Here is a 20,450-nt window from a genome sequence, read left to right on the forward strand (position 1 = left end):
CCCCATTATTATTTCCCTAGCCTAATTCTCTAAGGGCCTCTGTTCACTTTGGCCTCCCTCTTCCTTGTAATATATTTAAAGAAGCTCTTACTCTCCGTTTTTATATTACTTGGTAGTTTACCCTCAAAGTTTATTTTCTCCCTATTATTTTTTTGGTCATCTTTTGTTGGTTTTTAAAACTTTCCCAATCCTCTGGTTTACCACTAATCTTTGCCATATTGTATGTTTTTTCTTTCAATTTGATATTGTCCTTAGTTAACCATGATAGGTTTATCCCCTTCTTTGAAACCTTCTTCCTCATTGGGATATATCTTTGTTGAGAGTCATGAACTATTTTCTTAAATGTCTGCCATTGTTTATCAACTGTATTTTCTGCTGAACTGCTTTCCCAGTCCACTCCAGCCAACTCTGCCCTCATTCCATTGTAATTATCTTTATTTAAGTTTAACAGTTGTTTCTGACCCAAGTTTCTCACTCTCAAACTGAATGCTAACTTCTTTCATTTTATGGTCACTGTTTTCTAGGGGATCCTTTACTCTGAGATTATTTATTAAACCTGCCTCATTACACATTACCAGAACCAAAATAGCCTGATCCCTGGTTCGATTCACAACATATTGTTCGAAGAAACTGTCCTGAATTCACTCTATGAATTCTTATTAGTGTCTACCTCTGCCAATTTGATTTTACCAATCTACATGAAGATTAAAGTCACCCATGATTAATGTACTGCCTTTATTTACATGCCCTCATTATCTCCTGATTTATTCTCTGTCCTACAATATAGCTGCTGTCAGGGGGTCTATAGACAACACCCACCAGTGTCTTCTTTCTCTTGTTATTTCTTACCTCCACCCATATGGATTCTATATCTTCCGATCCAAGATTCTTTCTTGTTATCGTATTTATTCCATCTCGTTCTAACAAAGCTACACCACCACCCTCTCCTTCCTGCCTGTCCTTTCAAAAAGTCACATACCCCTGAATATTTTGTTCCCAGCTATGATGATCTTGCAACCACATCTCCGTAATAGCTATAAGATCATACCCATTAACCTCTACTTATGCTGTTAATTCAGTTATTTTGTTCCAAATACTATGTGCATTTAATTAAAGGTCCATTAATTTTGCCTTTTTACCACCTTTTCACCCTTTGACCCTATTTGCTGCTGTTTCTTTATGTTTGTACACTCTGTCCTTTCCTGTCACACTCTAGTTATCGTTACCTAAATAGCTCTCCTTCAAGGCTGCCATGTCGTTTTACTTTGCAAACCTATGTATCCCCTTTTCAGAACCCCACCCCCGCACCCTTATTTAGTTTAAAGCCCTCTCTACAGCCCCAGCTATTTGGTTCGCCAGGACACTGGTCCTAGCAGTTTCCTCTGGCAAGGCAATGGCGTAGTGGTATTGTCACTGGGCTAGTAATCCAGAAGGTGGAGTTTGAATTCAGTGGCCAGGATTTTACATTCGGTGTGTGGGGACGGGGCCTGACACGCTGGAACATGAAATGACTCGCGATGACGTCGGGCTTACATCCCGACGTCATCGCAAAATCTCGTGATGTTTCGTTCGGTGGATGTGTGCCGGAGTCAGCTGCGCACCCGCCGATAATTGAAAGGCCCATTGAGGCTATTAGCAACCTCATTAACTTGAAATTTACGCTGCCCATCCAACCTAACAGTTGGCGGGAAGGCGAAAAGACCAAACGGCCTTTACATTTTTTAGGAAACCTCATCCATGAGCAGGGTGAGGTTTCCTAAAGGTTTTACAAATTGAATAAAAACTTTTTTCGAGAATTAAAAACATGTCCCATCTTATGTGACACATTCACAAGACGGGACGTTTCATTAGATTTTTTATGTTTTTAATAATTTCTTTAAAAAGTGCTTCAATCTCACTGAGGCAGCTCTGTGCCTCAGGGAGATTGAAGTGCACTTTGGTGCGTATGCCCCTGTGTGAAATCGCTGTGCCAAGCCGATTGCGGGCAGCTCTGCGACTGCCCCCGCCAAGCCTGACCAACCAGGAAAAATTCAGGCCAATAAAAATCTGGAAATAAAAGGTCTAATGATGACCATGAAACCATTGTCGATTGTTGTAAAAACCCATCTGGTTCACTAATGTCCTTTAGGGAAGGAGATCTGCCATTCTTACCTACATGTGACTCCAGACACACAGCAATGTGGTTGACTCTTAATTGCCCCTGAACAAGGGCAACTAGGGATGGGCAATAAATGCTGCCCTAGCCAGCGAAGCCCACACCCTGTGAATGATTAATTAAAAAAAAGCACAGTTCATGTAAAGACCATCCCACCGGAACAGATCTCTTCTACCCCAGTGTTGGTGCCACGGCCCCATGAACTGAAACCTGTTCCTCCAACACCAATCTCTGAGCCATGCATTTAACTCCTTGACTTTATTTACCCTTTGCCAGTTTGCCCATGGCTCAGGTAGCAATCCCAAGATTATTACCTTGGAGGTTCTGCGTTTTAACTTAGCTCCTAACTTTTCAAATTCTTTCAGCAGAACCTCCTTTCTAGTCCTTTCAAAGTCATTGGTACCAACATGGATGACGACAGCTGGATCCCTCCCCTCCCTCTCCAAGTTCCTCACTAGCTCTGAAGAGATTTCCTTAATCCTGGCACTGGCAGGCAACACAGACTTCAGGACTCACGCTCATGGCGGCAGCGAACAGTATCTATCTCCCTAATTATACTATCTCTACCACTACTATGCTCCCATTTCCTCCCCACACTTGAATGGCTCCCTGCACCATGGTGCCATGGTCAGTTCGCTCATCCTCCCTGCAGTCCCCACTATCATCCACACAGCTTACAAGAACCTTGGAACTGTTGCACGGGCCGAGGCTCCTCGAACGCCACCCACTGGGTCCCCACATCTGCTTCACCTGCAGTCACACCCTCCTGCCCCTGATCACAGACCAAATTTGAGTTAACTAACCTGAGATGTGTGACCGCCTCCTGGAGCAAATATCTGCATCTCGGACTCCAGCCCCTTAACTTGGATCCAAAGTTCTTGAATTGAATGTGGAACCAACGCAACTCACATATTTTCAACACAGTCAATAAAGTACAGTGACAGGGAATTTACTGGAGGGACTAAGACATATAAAGGCTGATAAGGTGACTGTCACACTGAGTACCAAAGTAACTGTAGCAAAAATCAGTTTGATATATCAGATCCACAATAATAAGTGTAAAGCATTTCAATTTTCTTCTTTTTAATTAAAAATTGTAGTACCAGAGTAATTGAGGTGCTAAAAATGTCAAGTAGTAGTTGCTTTATGTAATATCCAATTCTTTCTTAGTACTGTTTTTGATTATATTATGTGTCTCATCGCTGGATTCATAAGTGCTGCTCAGATTGCACTTCACTCTCATTTTATTACTCAGCTGACAGTAGGATAAACTAGGCCTAGGTTTTTGCTAATAAGAGATTTTCAAGAGCATAGTTGCATCAGCAGTAATTGTACGTTAAAATATATCAGAGCACCATTTTTACAAAGTCAAATTTTTAGGGATAAATAATTCTTTTAGAATATATGTGACATCTTAAAGCTGCAGTTAAATGTGGGCTGTTTGCTGTAGCCAGTCAGGACACTTAAACATGACGCCAATGTACATTGCCTCAGCTATTTTTATTTTTTCTGACTTCCTCCTCTTGCCTGCTGATTTCTTCATTGGTAGCTTTGGGCACTGGCAGCCATCTTGATGTATTCAGATGTGACATTAAACTGAGGCCCTGTCTGCCCTCTCACCCGGACATAAAGATCCCATCGCACTGTTCTGAAAAAGAGCAGGGGAATTCTTCCCATACCTGGCCAAAATATATCTCTCAATCAACATCACTAAAGACCAAATTATCTGGTTATTTATCACTTTGACAATCATGGGAGCTTGCTGTGTGCAAATTGGCTGCTGTGTTTCCTGTTTTTATATCAGTGACTACACTTCAAAAGTACTTCATTTGCTATAAATCACTTTAGAATGTCCTGCAGCCATGAAAGACGCTATATAAATGCAAACCTTTTTCTTTCTTTAAAAGACTGCCATATCCATCTTTTATTGTGTGGATATATTGTGGAATGAACTGAATCGTAGGAGATGTCAGGTGTCCTATCTGGAAGGACATATTAATGTCAAGTTTGTTGGGGGATTTAATGGGGTGGGGGGGAAGCAGGATACAAAACTAAACTGGAGAATACACTTAAGGATTCACTGCCGTAATGTGGAATCCATTTTAGGCAATTTGAATAAAAAGTCTGTAACCTGTTTCCAGGTGTCTCAGTGTCACGCTATAACTGGTTACCAAGAAGTTTTTGAGAATCAAAAACAAAAAATTCTGGAAAAACTCAGCAGGTTTGACTGCATCTGTGGAGAGAAAGACAGAATTAACGTTTCGAGTCCGTATTTCCAGCATCCACAGTATTTTGCCTTTATCTAAGTTTTTGAGAATGTCTGACGTTGCTGCAGTCAGAATTTTCTGTTTGTCTCGGTAAGGAAGCACTTGACCTCCGTTTGGCAGCTGTTCTCAATGGGTTTCCTGAGATCAGGAACTCACGATGTGAGACATTGCAGTTCATTATTAGCCAGCTGAATTGGGCCACTGCAGCTTGTCACTCTTTATTAGTCAATTAGAGAACTGAATTACATAAATTTAGGCAGTTTCACTACAGTTTCCTATGGAGTCCCAGGGAGTGAATGAACAGGGACAACCCCACGTTTAAAAAGAAAATTTTATCTTTGATGAAATTAAAATCTGTAAAATTAAAAATGTTTCTTGGTCCAGGAACCTTGATTTTAACTATTACCTTTTTTTTTGCCATGAGTACAATTCAGATAACATTTTCCTTTTGTGCACTTTTGATTCAGATTTGGATGTGTGGTGGCCGGCTGGAAATAATTCCATGTTCCCGCGTTGGGCATATTTTCCGTAAACGCCGGCCATATGGTTCACCCGGAGGACAGGATACCATGGCACACAATTCTCTTCGTCTGACACACGTCTGGATGGATGAGTATAAAGTATATTTGCCACGTACTAAAATTGCAGCCCATCCTACAAATGAGAGGAATTCATTGGAATTTCTTTTAATGATAGGATGTCATGCTTTGGATTTTCTGCAAGTAGGATAAGTGTTTACAATATAATTACAGTTGCTGAATATTTAGTGACCAGTAATGTAGTTTTTTATTCAAGGAAGCTTCGATTTAGTTTGTTTTTTCTTTTGTATTTTCGTTTACTCCTTCTGCATGGCTGCACCCTCCTAGATTAATCCTAAATTTAGTTAGTCTCCTATCTCTCTTTATTTGCATTCAAAACAGTGAGGCACAAACCAGTTTTCATCTCCTATGACGGAAACTTATGAAACTTGTGTGCAGAGTGAATATGGTGGTTGTCCACTAAATTAGTAATTACCTTTTTGACAAGTTATGCAATAGAAACATTTATGGGATTCTCACTGAATGCTCTTGATGGCTTCAATGGATGTAAAAAGCACCATCCCAACAGACAATATAGCTCAGGCTAAAGCTGCAAATCTGATTTACTGCAAATGTTATGCGCTCGGTTTGATGCCAACTCCTAGAGGTGCAAGACCATACTTTGCCATCAATTCCATTAACAGCTTAATTGATGGTTGAGGATAGGCACAATAAATTAATGGAAAAGGAGGTTACCTTTAACCAAAATCTCCTAATTTGGCACCAAATAGCATTGTGGAGTTGATTGATGGTTTTAGTGAGTTTTATATTATTGTTGTAAGCAACAAAAACATGTTGTTGCTACCATTGTAGGACAGGATAGGACCCGGATAGAATACTAAGAATATTGTACATTTATGTTTCATTATAAACAATCATTAGAACCTTAATTCCTACTCTGGAATCTGAAGCTTACAGCTTTTTCACACACAATGGCTACACTTTAAAGTTGGTCCCATAATAAATTGGCTTTACTTTCTCCAGAAATGTTTAGTATTCCTCACACATGAATGTCAGGGTTTTTCAATTTCTGAGACTTAAAAAAAAACTAATTATCTTCAATATTAACTGTAGGAAGCCTTTTAAATTCCAGGAACAATACTTTGCCCTGAGGCCGGAGCTGAGAGTCCAGAATTATGGTGATATCAGCGAACGAGTTCAGTTGAGAAAAAGACTCAATTGTAAATCATTTAAATGGTACCTGGACAATGTGTACCCAGAGATGCAAGTTATTGGACCAAATGAAAAAGCCAGAATGAAGCAGCCATTGTTAGTTAACAAAGCTGTGAAACGCCCAAAGGTTCGCCAACGTGGAAGGGTAAGGTTCAGTGATAAGATGGCAAACTATCAGAGATTTTCTAGGAATCTGCAGTTAAAGCTTTATAAAGTCATTTTTGTGAACGTTATCAATGTTTTTAATGTATATATCAGTCATTTTTTGCAGTTTTTACAGTGCAATAATATACTGCATATTAACCTACTACTGCAAATGATTGGATTATCAATTCATGACGTGAAATTTCCTCAAACTGCGCAACTTGATATTTACTCCAAAATCCAGGCTGATCTTGCCATTTGCAACTTACACTGAAATTTCCTGTGATGTAAAAATCGGTGCAAAACCAAGCAGAGATCAGTGTAAACAATTGGGAGCTGAGGAACATGGTCATGGTAAGTGGTAGGCCACTTTCCTTTTTATATCTGTGAAAGTGGAAGGTTCAGGCTAGCAGACCATCCTAAATCAAATTTTCCTACATTCTGTTCTCCTGCAAATTGGTGGGAATGCTGCATGTTCAGGGTATTAAGCAATGGGAATAGAGTAAGTTGCGATCTCTCGGGACAACAGTACATAAGGACCTTGTGACCCCTTCAATCATTGCCTACCTGATGCCAGAAAGGCAGCAGGGCCAGATTACCCTCGCAAGTGCCGAGTTGATGCAGCATGAAGTTGGGACCTCTCAAAACCGAACTCCTAGACATATAGAATCAGCACCATTTCAAAATTTGATGAGGCCACATGAGTCTTCCATCTCCTGTGCTACAGACACTGGGAGAGCACCTCATAAGAGCACTAGAGCAGATAAGAAAGCATTAGGCACTCACACCAAGATGGTAATTAATATTAGACATTTGTATATAGCAGTAAAATGATCATCTATTCTGAAATGTTTGTGTGCAGAGAGTGTACCTGCAACAGCTGGTGGCCCTGCAAGGTTAGATGACATGAATATCAGTATTGGTCTCAGGCCAGATGCTACTTATTTGAGGAACTGGGAGAGATGTTGGACATGATTCTTAATGCAGCAGTGTAGGGATTGTTAAGGTGAGCTCTTTAGTGAACTGCAGCTGAAATACTCTGGCCACAGGCGAATATTGGAACTTTAAGGAAATCAAGAGAGACAGGATCAGGCAAGAAAGTGGAGTTGAGGTAGAACATCAGCCACGAACTTGAATGGTGGAACAAGCTTGGGGGTTTGTATGGATTACTCCTGTTCCTATTTCATGGGCAGAATTTTCACCTTGGCGGGTGGGCGCACACTCGAGCGTGAAATGACGTGCATTGACATCGGGCGAGCGTCCCAACGTCGACATGCAGTCCCACGATAGTTTGGTCAGTGGGCACACGAGGGAATCGGCAGCGCACCTGCCGACAATTAAAAGGCCTATTAAAGTATCAAGTAACTTCAATTTTTTGCTGCCTGTCCAACGTTATGGTTGACAGGCAGGCGAAAAGGCCAAGCGGCCTTTGCATTTTTTTGGAAACCTTGTCCACAGGCAGGATGAGGTTTCCAACGTCAAATAAAAATAAAATAAAATGTTAAATTTTAGTTATAACATGTCCCTGCTCATGTGACAGAGTCACAGGAGGCTGAATTGAGTATCAATGTAACATTTTTCAGATCTTTTTTTTTTTCTTTTAAAACTCTTCATCTCCCTGAGGCAGCTCTGTGCCTCAGGCAGATTCTCAAATGTGCGAAGTTCGCGCTCTCCCCGCCCTGCCCCCCCCCCCCCCCCCCCCCCCCCCCCTTACAGGCAGTGATGAATCATCTTCTGGCCTTGATCGTGGGTGGAGATCAGCTTCCTGACTGCCACCATCCACCCCCACCGAACCCGTCCGCCAAGGTCAAAATTCTGCCCTAATGTGCAGATGCTGTTCCTGCTTCATCAGTCAGTGTCCTTCTCTCATCGTGCTAGCCATGTATGCTCTCCATGGCAGAGCAAAGTTGTGCAGAAAGAAACCAAACTTTTCCAGACATCAGAATCGTTGTTTGAGGACTCACAACAGTCAGTTTCATGAGGGCTTAAACGCAGCCTGATTGATACTCAATTCAGCTTTTGAGCACTGGTTCCTGGGAGGAGTCATGATCGAATTGTGCAAGGAATACTTTTTGTTCTCTAGCAGCCAGGGTGTCACACTTGCTGTACATTTTTTTCATTCTTTCACAGGATATGGGTGTCGCTAACCAGGCCAGCATTTGTTTCCCATCCCATATTTATTTCTATTCGTTCACAGGATGTGGGCTTCGCTGGCTGGGCCAGCATTTATTGCCCATCCCTAGTTGCCCTTGAGAAGGTGATGGTGAGCTGCCTTCTTGAACTGCTGTAGTCCATGTTAGGAAGGGAGTTCCAGGATTTTGACCCAGTGACAGTGACGGTGATATATTTCCAAGTCAGGATGGTGAGTGACTTGGAGGGGAACTTCCAGGTCATGGTGTTCCCATCTATCTGCTGCCTTTGTCCTTCTAGATCGTGGTGGTTGTGGGTTTCGAAGTTGCTATCTAAGGAGCCTTAGTGAATTCCTGCAGTGCATCTTGTAGATGGTACACACTGCTGCTACTGTACGTCGGTGGCGTAGGGAATGAATTTTTGTGGATTGGTGCCAATCAACTGGACTGCTATGTCCTGGATAGTGTCAAGCTTCTTGAGTGCCGTGGGAGCTACACACATTCAGGCAAGTGGGGAGTATTCCATCACACTCCTGACTTGCGACATGTAGATGGTGGACAGGCTTTGGGGAGTCAGGAGGTGAGTTACTCGCTGCAGGATTCCTAGCCTCTGACCTGCTCTTATAGCCATAGTGTTTATATGGCTAGCCCAGTTCAATTTCTGGCCATTGGTAACCCCCCCCGGGATATTGATAGCGGGGGTGTCAGTAATGGTAATACCATTGAATGTCAAGAGGCGATGGTTAGATTCTCTCTTGTTGGAGATGCTAATTGCTGGCACTTGTGTGGCGTGAATGTTACTTGCCAATTGTCAGCCCAAACCTGAACATTGTCCAGGTCTTGCTGCATTTGGACAAGGGCTGCTCCAGTATCTGAGGAGGTGCGAATGGTGCTGAACATTGTGCAATCATCAGCGAACATCCCCACTACTGACTTTATGACAGAAGGAATGTCATTGATAAAGCAGCTGAAGATGATTGAGCTGGGGACCTACCCTGAGGAACTCGTACAGTGATCTCCTGTAGCTGAGATGACTGACCTCCAACATCCACAACCATCTTCCTTTGTGCTAGGTATGACTGCACCAGTGGAGAGCTTCCCCCGCCAATTCCCTTGACTTGTTGATTCACTGATTCATTGGTTGTGGGATCGCTTAGCTCTCTCTATCACTTGCTGCTTACGATGTTTGGCATACAAACTGTCCTCTGTTATAGCTTCACTAGGTTGACACTTCAATTTTAGGTATGTCTGCTACAGCTCCTGGCATGCCCTCCTGCACTCTTCATTGAACCAGGATTGATCCCCTGGCCTGGTGGTAATAGTAGAGTGGGGAATATGCCAGGCCCTGCGGTTACAGATTGTGTTCGAGGCTTTGTGCTAGGTATGACTTCAGCCAGTGGAGAGTTTTCCTCTAATTCCCATTGACTCATTTTTCTAGGGCTCCTTGATGCCACACTTGGTCAAATATTGCCTTGACGTCAAGGGCAGTCGCTCTCAACTCACCTCGGGAGTTCAACTCTTTTGTTCATGTTTGAACCAAGGCTGTAATGAGGTCAGGAGCTGAGTGACCCAGGTGGAACCCAAACTGGGCATCAGTGAGTAGGTTATTGCTAAGCAAGTGCCGCTTGATAGCACTGTTGATGACCCCTTCCATCACTTTACTGATGACCGAGAGTAAACTGATGGGGCGATAATTGGCCGGGTTGGATTTGTCCTGCTTTTTGTGTACAAGACATGCCTGGGCAATTTCCCACTTGGCAGTTGGATGCCAGTGTTGAAGCTGTACTGGAACAGCTTGGCTAGGGGCGCGGCAAGTTCTGGAGCACAAGTCTTCAGTACTATTGCTGGAATATTGTCAGGGCCCATAGCTTTTGCACTATCCTGTGTCTTCAGCCGTTTATTGATATCACGTGGAGTGAATGGAATTGGCTGAAGACTGGCATCTGTGATGCTGAGGTCCTTCGGAAGAGGCCGAGATGGATCATCCACTTGGCACTTCTGGCTGAAGATTGTAGCAAATGCTTCAGCTTAATCTTTTGCACTGATGTGCTGGGCTCCCCTATCATTGAGGATGGGGATATTTGTGGAGCCTCCTCCTCCAGTGAGTTGTTTAATTGTTCACCACCATTCGTGACTGGATATGGCAGGGCTGCGATCTAATTCGTTGGTTGTGGGATCGCTTATCTCTGCCTATCACTTGCTGCATATGCTGTTTGGCATGCAAGTAGTCCTGTGTTGTAGCTTCACCAGATTGTCACCTCATTTTCGGGCATGCCTGGTGCTGCTCCTGGCACGCCCTCCAGCACTCTTCATTGAACCAGGGTTGATTCCCTGTCTTGATGGTAATGGTAGAATGGGGGATATGCTGGTCCATTGGGTTACAGATTGTGTTCGAGTACAATTCTGCTGCTGCTGATGGCTCACAGCACCTCATGGATGCCCAGTCTTGAGTTGCTAGATCTGTTTGAAATCTTTCCCATTTAGCAAGGTGGTAGTGCCACACAGCACGTTGGAGGATATCCTCATTGTGAAAATGGGACTTTGTCTCCACAAGTACTGTGCGACGGTCACTCCTACCGATACTGTCATGGACAGATGCATCTGTGGCAGGCAGGTTGGTGAGGATGAGGTCAAGTATGTTTTTCCCTCTTGTCGGTTCCCTCACCACCTGCCGCAGACCCAGTGTAGCAGCTATATCCTTTAGGACTCAGCCAGCTTGGTGAATAGTGGTGCTACTGAGCCACTACTGGTGATTGACATTGAATCCACCCAGAATACATTCTATGCCCTTGTAGGCCAGATTTCTTTCCCTAAAGGATATTAGCAAACCAACAACAATCGACTATGGTTTCATGGTCATCATTAGACTTTTAATTCCAGTTTTTTTTTATTGAATTCAAATTCCACCATTTGCTGTTGTGGGATTTGAACCCGGGTCCCTAGAGCATTACCTGGGTCTCTGGATTACTAGTCCAGCGACAATATGCCATTGCCTCCCGTAATGTTATCAGGTCTCTGACCAGGTCGCCTTGGTTGTGCACTCTGGAGCGTTTAGGATTCTGAGCCTTTGACCTGCAGCATTTATATGCTGGTTCAGTTCAGTTTTTGGTCAATATTAATGCCCAAGATGTTGATAATGGGGGATTTAGCAATGGTAATGCCATTGAATGTCAAGGGGAAATGGTTGGATTCTCTCTTGTGGGGATGGTTATTCCCGGCACTTAGATGGGAGGTAAGATTTGCACCACACATCAGCCCAAACTTGAATGTTGTCCAGGGTCTTGCTGCATTTGGACATGGACTGCTTCAGTATCTGAGGAGCTGTGAATGGTGCTGAACATTGTGCAAGCATCAGTGAACATCCCCACTTCTGCCTTATGTTGGAGGGAAAGTCATTGATGAAGTAGCTGGAAATGGTTGGGACTGAGATGACTGACCTCCAACAACCACAACCATCTTCCTTTGTGCTTGGTATGACTCCAACTAGTAGAAAGTTTTTCCCTGATTCCCATTGACTTCAGTTTTGCTAGGGCTCCTTGATGCCACACTCGGTCAAATGCTGCCTTGATGTAAAGGGAAGTCACTTTGTCACTGTCACCTCGCCTATTGAGTTCAGCCCTTTTTTATCCATGTTTGGACCAAGGCTGTAATAAGATCAGGAGCTGAGTAGGACAAATTATTTAGTGAAAGATTCCCACAGCTACCAGGAAGCTGGGCACAGACCTACCTGATCCGCTAGCTTATGGATCATACACCACTTGCATGTTAATGGGATAGAAGCCCATGCAACTATAAAAAGAGCATCTCAGCCAAAGTGGCCTGTGGGTGCAGTCAATTCAATCCTGAAATTCTGGAGGGGAAGCTTGTAATCTTCCAGAGTCCTTTCCTGCTGTTTTCATGAGGAAAATGATTTACTTGATGTAATGATTTACCCACATTTACTTCAACAAACATGTCACCACCTTAATGTAAAATTGAACTCCACAATGACATAATTACAAATATAGCCTTCATCCATCGCCCTTGTCCTTTCTGACCTTCATTGGCTCCCAGTTAAGCATTGCCTTAATTTTAAAATTCTTATCTTTGTTTTCAAATCTTCCATGGCCTTGCCTCTTCTATTTCTGTAATCTCTTCCAGACCTCTAATTGCACTCCTCGAATTCTGGCCTCTTTAGCATTTCTGATTTTGATTCCTTGTCATTGGTGGCCTTACTATCAGCCACCAAGGCCCTAAGCTCTGGAATTCCCTCCCACCATCCCACATCTCTACCTCTCTTTTCTTCTTTAAAATACTCCTTAGAACTGACCTCTTTGACCAGCACAGAAATGAAGGGCATCAGCATCCTTCTGTGTGGTAATGCTTCTATGGTTGTCTGCCCTAATATCTCCTTACGTGGCTCTGTGTCAAATTTTGTGTTAAACGCTCCTGTAAATCACCTTGGAATGTTTCACTGTTAAGGACTCTATATGAATGCAATTTGTTGTTGTGTCACCTGTGGCAGTCTGGAAGGAACCAAAGGCTAAAAACACACCACTACAATAACATTAACTGAAACAGCCAATGCTGTCCTAGCCATGCCAGTTAGTTGTAGGCCTTGTTGCAGGAGTGTGATGGAACACATTCCACTTGCCTGGATGAGTGTAGCTCCAATAGCACTGAAAAAGCTCAACACCATCCAGGACAAAGTAGCTCACTTGATTAGCACCTCATCCACCATGCTAAACATTCACTCCCTCCACCACTGCACAATGGTGGCAGCGTATACCATCTATAAGATGAACTGCAGAAACACACCCAGGCTTATTCTACAAGACCTTCCAAACCTGCAACCTAAAGAGCAAGGACAGTAGATGCATGGGAACACCACCACCTTCAAGTTCCCTTTCAAGTCACACACTATCCTCACTTGGAACTATATCGCCCTTCCTTCATTGCTGCTACATCAAAATCCTGAAACTTCCTCCCTAACAACACTGTGGGTGTACCTACATCACAAAGACTGTAGCAGTTCAAGGCGGCAGCTCACCACCACATTCTCAAAGGCAATAGGGATGGACAACAAATGATGGCCTAGCCAGGGACTCACACAACGCATGAATGAATAAAAATAGTGGCAATTCCGTGACAGCCTTCATAGAGAACCGCAGCTTCATCTATGCTGCCCTTCAGAGAACTCAACTATATTATTCTGGGTATATACACCCTGTTCACCCATCACCCCTATACTCACTATCTTACATTTGCTGGTGATAACATCCTTGTGTTAAAATCCCTCCATAGTCCCTTGCCCCTCCCTATCTCTGTAATCTCCAGCCATACAACACTCCGAGATAACTGCACTCTGCCACTTGACCTCTTACGAATCTTGATTTCCTTCACTCCATTGCTGGCATCCATGTCTTCAGCTGCCTCGACTGGCTAAGCTCTGGAATTCGATTTCTAAACCTCTCCTCTTCTTTGCCTCTTTCTTCTCCTTTAAATTGATCTTAAAACATAGCTGTCCAAATGATTTCTTCATGTGGCTTGGTATCCAGTTGTGTCTGGTAACACTCCTGTGAAACAATTGGCATGTTTTACTACATTAAAGGCACTAAATAATAATTGTTTTTGGGAGGCTAAAGATTGCCACAAACATATCTCCTGTTTTTCTCCGGTAGCTATGTTTCATCCTCCTACTATTTCCCTCAACTCTGAAGAGTGTACAGCCAAGACGACTTGGTCAGAGACCTGATAATGTTAGGGGAGGCGATGGCTTACTGTTGCTGGACTAGTAATCCAGAGACCCAGAGTAGTGCTCTGGGGACGCGGGTTCGAATCCCGCCATGGCAGATGGCGGAATTTGAATTCAATAAAAATCTGGAATTAAAAGTCTATTGATGACCATTGTTGATTATTGTAAAAACCCATCTGGTTCACTAATGTCCTTTAGGGAAAGGAAATCTGCAGCCCTTACCTGGCCTGGCCTACATGTGACTCCAGACCCACAGCAATGTAGTTGACTTTTAAATGCCCACTGATATTGCCTAGCAAGTCACTCAGTTGTATCAAACCACTACAAAGTCTCAAAAAAGGCATCAACCTAAGCACCGGAAACAACAACGGCAAACTCAGCCATGTTCACCCTGCAAAGTTCTCCTTACTAATAAAATTGGCAGACCTATCTCACAGACTAGTCAAGCAACAGCCTGACATAATCATCCACGTGGAATCATACCTTACAGACAATGTCCCAGACACCAGCATCACCATCCATGGTTATGTCCTGTCTCACTGACAGGACAGACCCAGCAGACGTGGCAACATAGTGGTATGCGTCAGGAGGGAGTTGCCCTGGGAATCCTCAACATCGACTCTGGACCCCATGAAGTCTGATGGCATTAGATCAAACATGGACAAGGAAACTTCCTACTGATTACCATGTAACACCCTCCCTCAGCTGATGAATCAGTGCTCCTCCATATTGAACATCACTTGAAAGAAATACTGAGGGTGGCAAGGTTGCAGAATGTCCTCTGGGTGGGGAATTCAATGTCCATCACCAAGAGCAGCTCGGTAGTACACACTATTGACTAAGCTGGCTGAGTCCTAAAGGACATAGCTGCTAGACTGGGTCTGCAATAGGTGGAGAGGGAACCAACAAGGCTGGGCATCCATGAAGGGCTGTGGGTCATCAGCAACAGCAGAATTGTACTCAAACACAATCTGTAACCTCATGACCCAGCATATCGCCCACTCTACCATTATTGTCAAGGCAGGGGATCAACCTTGGTTCATTGAAGAGTGCAGGAGGGCATGCCAGGATCAGCACCAGGCATACCTAAAAATGAGGTGTCAACCTGGCGAAGCTATAACTCAGGACTACTTGCGTGCCAAACAGCATAAGCAGCAAGTGATAGACAGGGCTAAGCGATCCCAAAACCAACGGATCAGATCGAAGCGCTGCAGTCTTGCCACATCCAGTCGTGAATGATGGTGGACAATTAAACAACTCACTAGAGGAGGGGGCTCCACAAATATCCCCATCCTCAATGATGGGGGAGCCCATCACATCAGTGCAAAATAGAAGGCTGAAGCATTTGCTACAATCTTCAGCCAGAAGTGCTGAGTGGATGATCCATCTCGACCTCCTCTGGAGGTCCTCAGCATTCACAGATATCAGTCTTCAGCCAATTCCATTCACTCCACGTGATATCAAGACACGGCTGAAGACACTGGATACTGCAAAGGCCTGACAATATTCTGGCAATAGTACTGAAGACCTGTGCTCCAGGACTTGCCGCGCCCCTAGCCAAGCTGTTCCAGTATAGCTACAACACTGGCATTTACCCAGCTATGCAGAAAGTTGCCTAGTATGTCCTGTACACAAAAAGGACAAATCCAACCCGGCCAATTACCACCCCATCAGTTTACTTTCGATCATCAGTAAAGTAATGCAAGGGGTCATCAATAGTGCTTTCAAGTGGCACTTGCTTAGCAATAACCTGCTCCCTGATGCCCAGGTTCGGTTCCGCGAGGGCCACTCAGCTCCTGACCTCATTACAGCCTTGGTTCAAATATGGATAAAAGAGCTGAACTCCTGAGGTGAGTTGAGAGTGACTGCCCTTGACATCAAGGCAGCATTTGACCGAGTATGGCATCAAGGAGTCCTAGCAAAACTGTAGTCAATGGGGAATCGGGGAAAATTCTCCACTGGCTGGAGTCATACCTAGCACATAGGAAGATAGTTGTGGTTGTTGGAGGTCAGTCATCTCAGCTCCAGGACATTGCAGCAGGAGTTCCTCAGGATAGTGTCCTCAGCTCAACCATCTTCAGCAGCTTCATCAATGACCTTCCTTCCATCATAAGTTCAGAAGTGGGGATGTTCGCTGATGATTGCACAATGTTCAGCGCCATTCAAGGCTCCTCAGATACTGAAGTAGTCCATGGCCAAATGCAGAAAAACCTGGACAGTATTCAGGCTTTGGCTGACAACTGGCAAATAACATTCACACCACACAAGTGCCAGGCAATGACTATTTCCAACAAGAGAGAATCTAACCATTGCCCCATGACGTTCAATGCATCACCATCACTGAATCCACCACTATCAATATCCTAGGGGGTTACCATTGACCAGCAACTGAACTGGACCAGCCATATAAATACTGTGGCTACAAGAGCAGGTTAGAGGCCAGGAATCGTGCGACGAGTAACTCACCTCCTGACTCCCCAAAGCCAGTCCACCACCTACAAGGCACAAGTCAGGATTGTGATGGAATACTCCCCACTTGCCTGGATGAATGCAGCTCCCACAACACTCTAGAAGCTTGACACCATCCAGGACAAGGCAGGCCGCTTGATTGGCACCACATCCACAAACATTCACTCTCTCCACCACCAACGCACTGTAGCAGCAGTGTGTACCATCTACAAGATGCACTGCAGGAATTCACCAAGGCTCCTTAGACAGCACCTTCCAAATCCACGATTACTACCATCTAGAAGGACAAGGGCAGCATATAGATGGGAACACCACCACCTGGAAGTTCCCCTCCAAGTCAATCACCACCCTGAATTGGAAATATATCACTGTTTCTTTACCGTCACCCGGTCAGAATCCTGGAACTCTCTTCGTAACAACACTGTGGGTGTACCTACATTATATGGACTGCAGCTGTTCAAGAAGGCAGCTCACCACCACCTTCTCAAGGGCATCTAGGGATGGGCAATAAATGCTGGCCCAGCCAGTGAAGCCCACATCCCTGAATGAATTAAAAAAATGTTGGGAGCTGTGCAATCATACATTCTTCACTGGCTCAAAACCCTACCCTCTCCAGTTGTACAACCCTGGGTTATTTAATCTCCCATCCTATCCTTGTGAAACAACACCACTGGGCAGTCTGCCTGACACCCAGAACTCCTGGGATCACAAGCACAACCACTCCACATTTTATCAATGCACTGCGTAAACTGGGTTTAAAACCCGCTATATTGGTAGAACTATTCAAAATCACGGCCAATAATTTCACGGAGATAAAGGTGCTGTGCATTGTATAAGAGGCTGCACTTTCCTCCGTGACAAATGAAAACTATGAAAATTATTTCTATAGTATTCACTACTCCGTGGCAATCAGTTTTTCCCCCACCAGCTTTCCTTTCCATGAATCAATATAACTGAAGAACAGTTAATTTGCTGTAATGAGATTCCAATTAATTTAGAGCCCTTGAGAGATAAAATTGCTACACTGTTGTGCAGAGAAGTAAGTAACCTTTAGCTTAATTAAAATATTTGCTCCTGCTATATTCCCTGAGTAATCTTTCACTTCTCCTTAATCCTATCCAGCACTCAAACATATGTAAATCTTTTAACATTATGGCTGCACCATTCTGTCGGTGTGTTCTGGTTCCCATGTGTAAGCCAGCTGCTCAGGTAATGCAAACCCCCTGTTTATAACCATGCATCTGTATCAAAAGCTGTCTTATGAAAAGTAAAGAGAAGGCAAGACAAGATGGAAAGAAAGGAGAAATTTTTTTTTTAAAAATTCACATATATTGCACTCAAATAGATTTGGCACCTGCCATATTTCTATTGAACACCTGTATGAAGTTGCTTTGTCTGCTATTTGAATAAAGGCGTTTAAATCATATAGATTAAAACCTTTGTTTAAAAAGCTGAGACATTTTAATGAACTTACATCTCCTGTGGCAATGCTCACTCATCCAAAATGTTGTTATGATGCTTAACTGCTAACCTAGAACCTTTGAGGCTGACTGCTCTCTCTGGAAAAGTAATCTAAATACTCCAACCTAATTAATTACAGCTGCTTAAAACTCCTGGGGGTCAATCTGATACTTTTAAATTTCTAGCTGCAGGACAGAAAAATGACTGACATATTTTTCTGTCTTTTTAAAGATTTTTTTTCAGTTGCAACAATTTGTGACATTCTTGTGTTAGATATGAGATGCATCAAGAAAAGTAATATCAACAGTTCTCTTTCAACACACTGGAATCTAACCGAAATTTCTTTACTTACTCTTTATGGCCAACCTTGTTTGAAAATGATCTGAATTATCTATTGACACCACGTTGTCAGCCAGTGAGTTGCACCATGTTGATCATGCAGTTGGAGGTGGGGGCGGGACTTCTGGCAGCACTTACAGAAAACAGTCCAATTTACGGCAAGGCAATGTCTATTCACTTAGAAAACAGAGCATATTTAACCATCAAACAACTGGAAACAACTTACAGTGTCTAGAGGAAGCAGAACTTGTGACTGAAACAGCAGCAGCTTCTCCCAACAAAAGCAAGGTGATTTCTCCAGCAAAATGCAGTGAGTGGAGGATAGTTGCATAATACAAATTGACTATTTCCCCAACAAAAGGCTGTGAATGGAGGATAGTTACATAATGCAAATTGATTATTTCTCCAACAAAATGCAGAGTGGGCAATAGTTGCATATTACAAATTGATTATTTCTCCAGGAAGGTGCTGTGATTGGACGATTGTTAGGTAATCCAAATTATATGCATAACAGCAATCTTGTCACTTAAAGGAGTGTGCTGTTTAGGCATGATCGACAGGGGAATTACACAACTATTTCCATTCTTCCCGGGACTGGTGGTGACACTGTATGCTGCCAATATAAACTGTAGTGTAAAATAATAGTGGTTGTTGAGGATAAGCACCTTGAACATTCAAAAGTGTAAAAGTTTCCTTAAAGTTTGGTTTCTAACAAGTTCTGAATTTCACTGTAGTTATCCCTTAGACTTAAAGGGAAAGGAAAGTTGAGGTGCTTGACCCTAGTTTAAAACAATCAGTATATCTGGAAATCAACTGAGCCAGCTGATAATGGTATAAAATGAACTTTCTCAGGTTAATTCATTCTGGATGCGCTTCCAGGACAGTCTGAACCAACATCTCATGAAAGTGAAAGGATATCTGTGCCAACATGCCCTGGGTCATTTCACTTTTCATGTGTTACCAGAAGGGAGATGAGATATAAAATATGACCTCTGTGAGGTTACAAAGTTAAATGTGCTTTATCCTAATTGGTATATATCTTACAAAGGAGAAGGGCATAAATTCTGAACTAGTTAGAGGTGAGATGGGAGATATGATAAATTAAAGTAAAAGTATCAGAAAAAGTTATTTAAACTGAAGGAAGAAAAAGTGTTCGAACATGTTTGGAGAGATGAAGGGAGAAATAGCAAGGACCCCAAATTATTTCTGGGTTATACTGTGTGTGGGTATTGTTGGAGGATGAAGAGTGTTCAAAATTTGCAGATGATACCAAATTTGGAGGAGTGACAAACAGTGAAGATGATACTAATTGACAGCAATAAGGCATAGATTGGCTAGCAGAATAGACATACAAGTGGCCGATGGAATTTAATACAGAGAAGGGCAAGGTGATACATTTAGGAGAAGGGATAAGGAGAGGCAATATAGGCTAAATGGCACAATTCTTAAGAGTGTGCAGAGACAGGGATGCGGGGTTCATGTGCATAGGTCTTTGAAGGCATTTTCTTTTATTTATTTATGGAATGTGGGCGTCGCTGGCTAGGTCAGCATTTATTGCCCATCCCTAATTGCCCTTGAGAAGGTGGTGGTGAGCTGCCTTCTTGAGCCGCTGCAGTCCTTGTGGCGTAGGTACACCTGCAGTGCTGTTAGGGATGGGGTTCCAAGATTTTGACCCAGTGACAGTGAAGGAATGGCGATATATTTCCAAGTCAGGATGGTGTGTAGTTTGGAGGGGAACTTCCAGGTGGTGGTGTTCCCATGTATCTGCTGCCTTTGTCCTTCTAGGTAGTAGCGGTCATGGGTTTGGAAAGTGCTGCCAAAGGAGCGTTGGTGAGTTTCAACAGTGCATCTTGAAGATGGTACACACTGCTGCCACTGTTTGTCGATAGTGGAGGGAGTGAATGTTTATGGTTGGGGTGCCAGTCAAGCAGGCTGCTTTGTTGTGGATGGTGTCATGCTTCTTGAGTGTGGTTGGAGCTGCATTCATCCAGGCGAGTGGAG

At 43.4% G+C, this 20,450-nt stretch overlaps 1 protein-coding gene and 1 long non-coding RNA gene across 11 annotated transcripts in view; one reads left to right on the plus strand and one right to left on the minus strand.

Moving 5' to 3' along the window:
- galnt11 (UDP-N-acetyl-alpha-D-galactosamine:polypeptide N-acetylgalactosaminyltransferase 11 (GalNAc-T11)) overlaps positions 1–20,450 on the plus strand; it is a 199,747-nt gene that overhangs the window by 160,547 nt on the left and 18,750 nt on the right. For all 10 annotated transcript variants that reach the window (XM_041183552.1, XM_041183560.1, XM_041183559.1 and 7 more), the window contains 2 exons: positions 4,890–5,042; positions 6,094–6,318. In XM_041183552.1, the coding sequence (XP_041039486.1) occupies positions 4,890–5,042; positions 6,094–6,318 (378 nt within the window). The remainder of the gene's footprint in view (positions 1–4,889; positions 5,043–6,093; positions 6,319–20,450) is intronic.
- LOC121275847 lies at positions 3,685–18,741 on the minus strand. The gene is made up of 3 exons (XR_005942576.1): positions 18,463–18,741; positions 6,885–7,071; positions 3,685–3,803 (listed from the first exon to the last, which is right to left on the minus strand). It is a non-coding gene; the product is annotated as an uncharacterized LOC121275847 (long non-coding RNA).

The sequence above is a fragment of the Carcharodon carcharias genome, chromosome 3, assembly GCF_017639515.1.
Source record: "Carcharodon carcharias isolate sCarCar2 chromosome 3, sCarCar2.pri, whole genome shotgun sequence".
In the NCBI taxonomy this organism is placed as follows: domain Eukaryota; kingdom Metazoa; phylum Chordata; class Chondrichthyes; order Lamniformes; family Lamnidae; genus Carcharodon; species Carcharodon carcharias.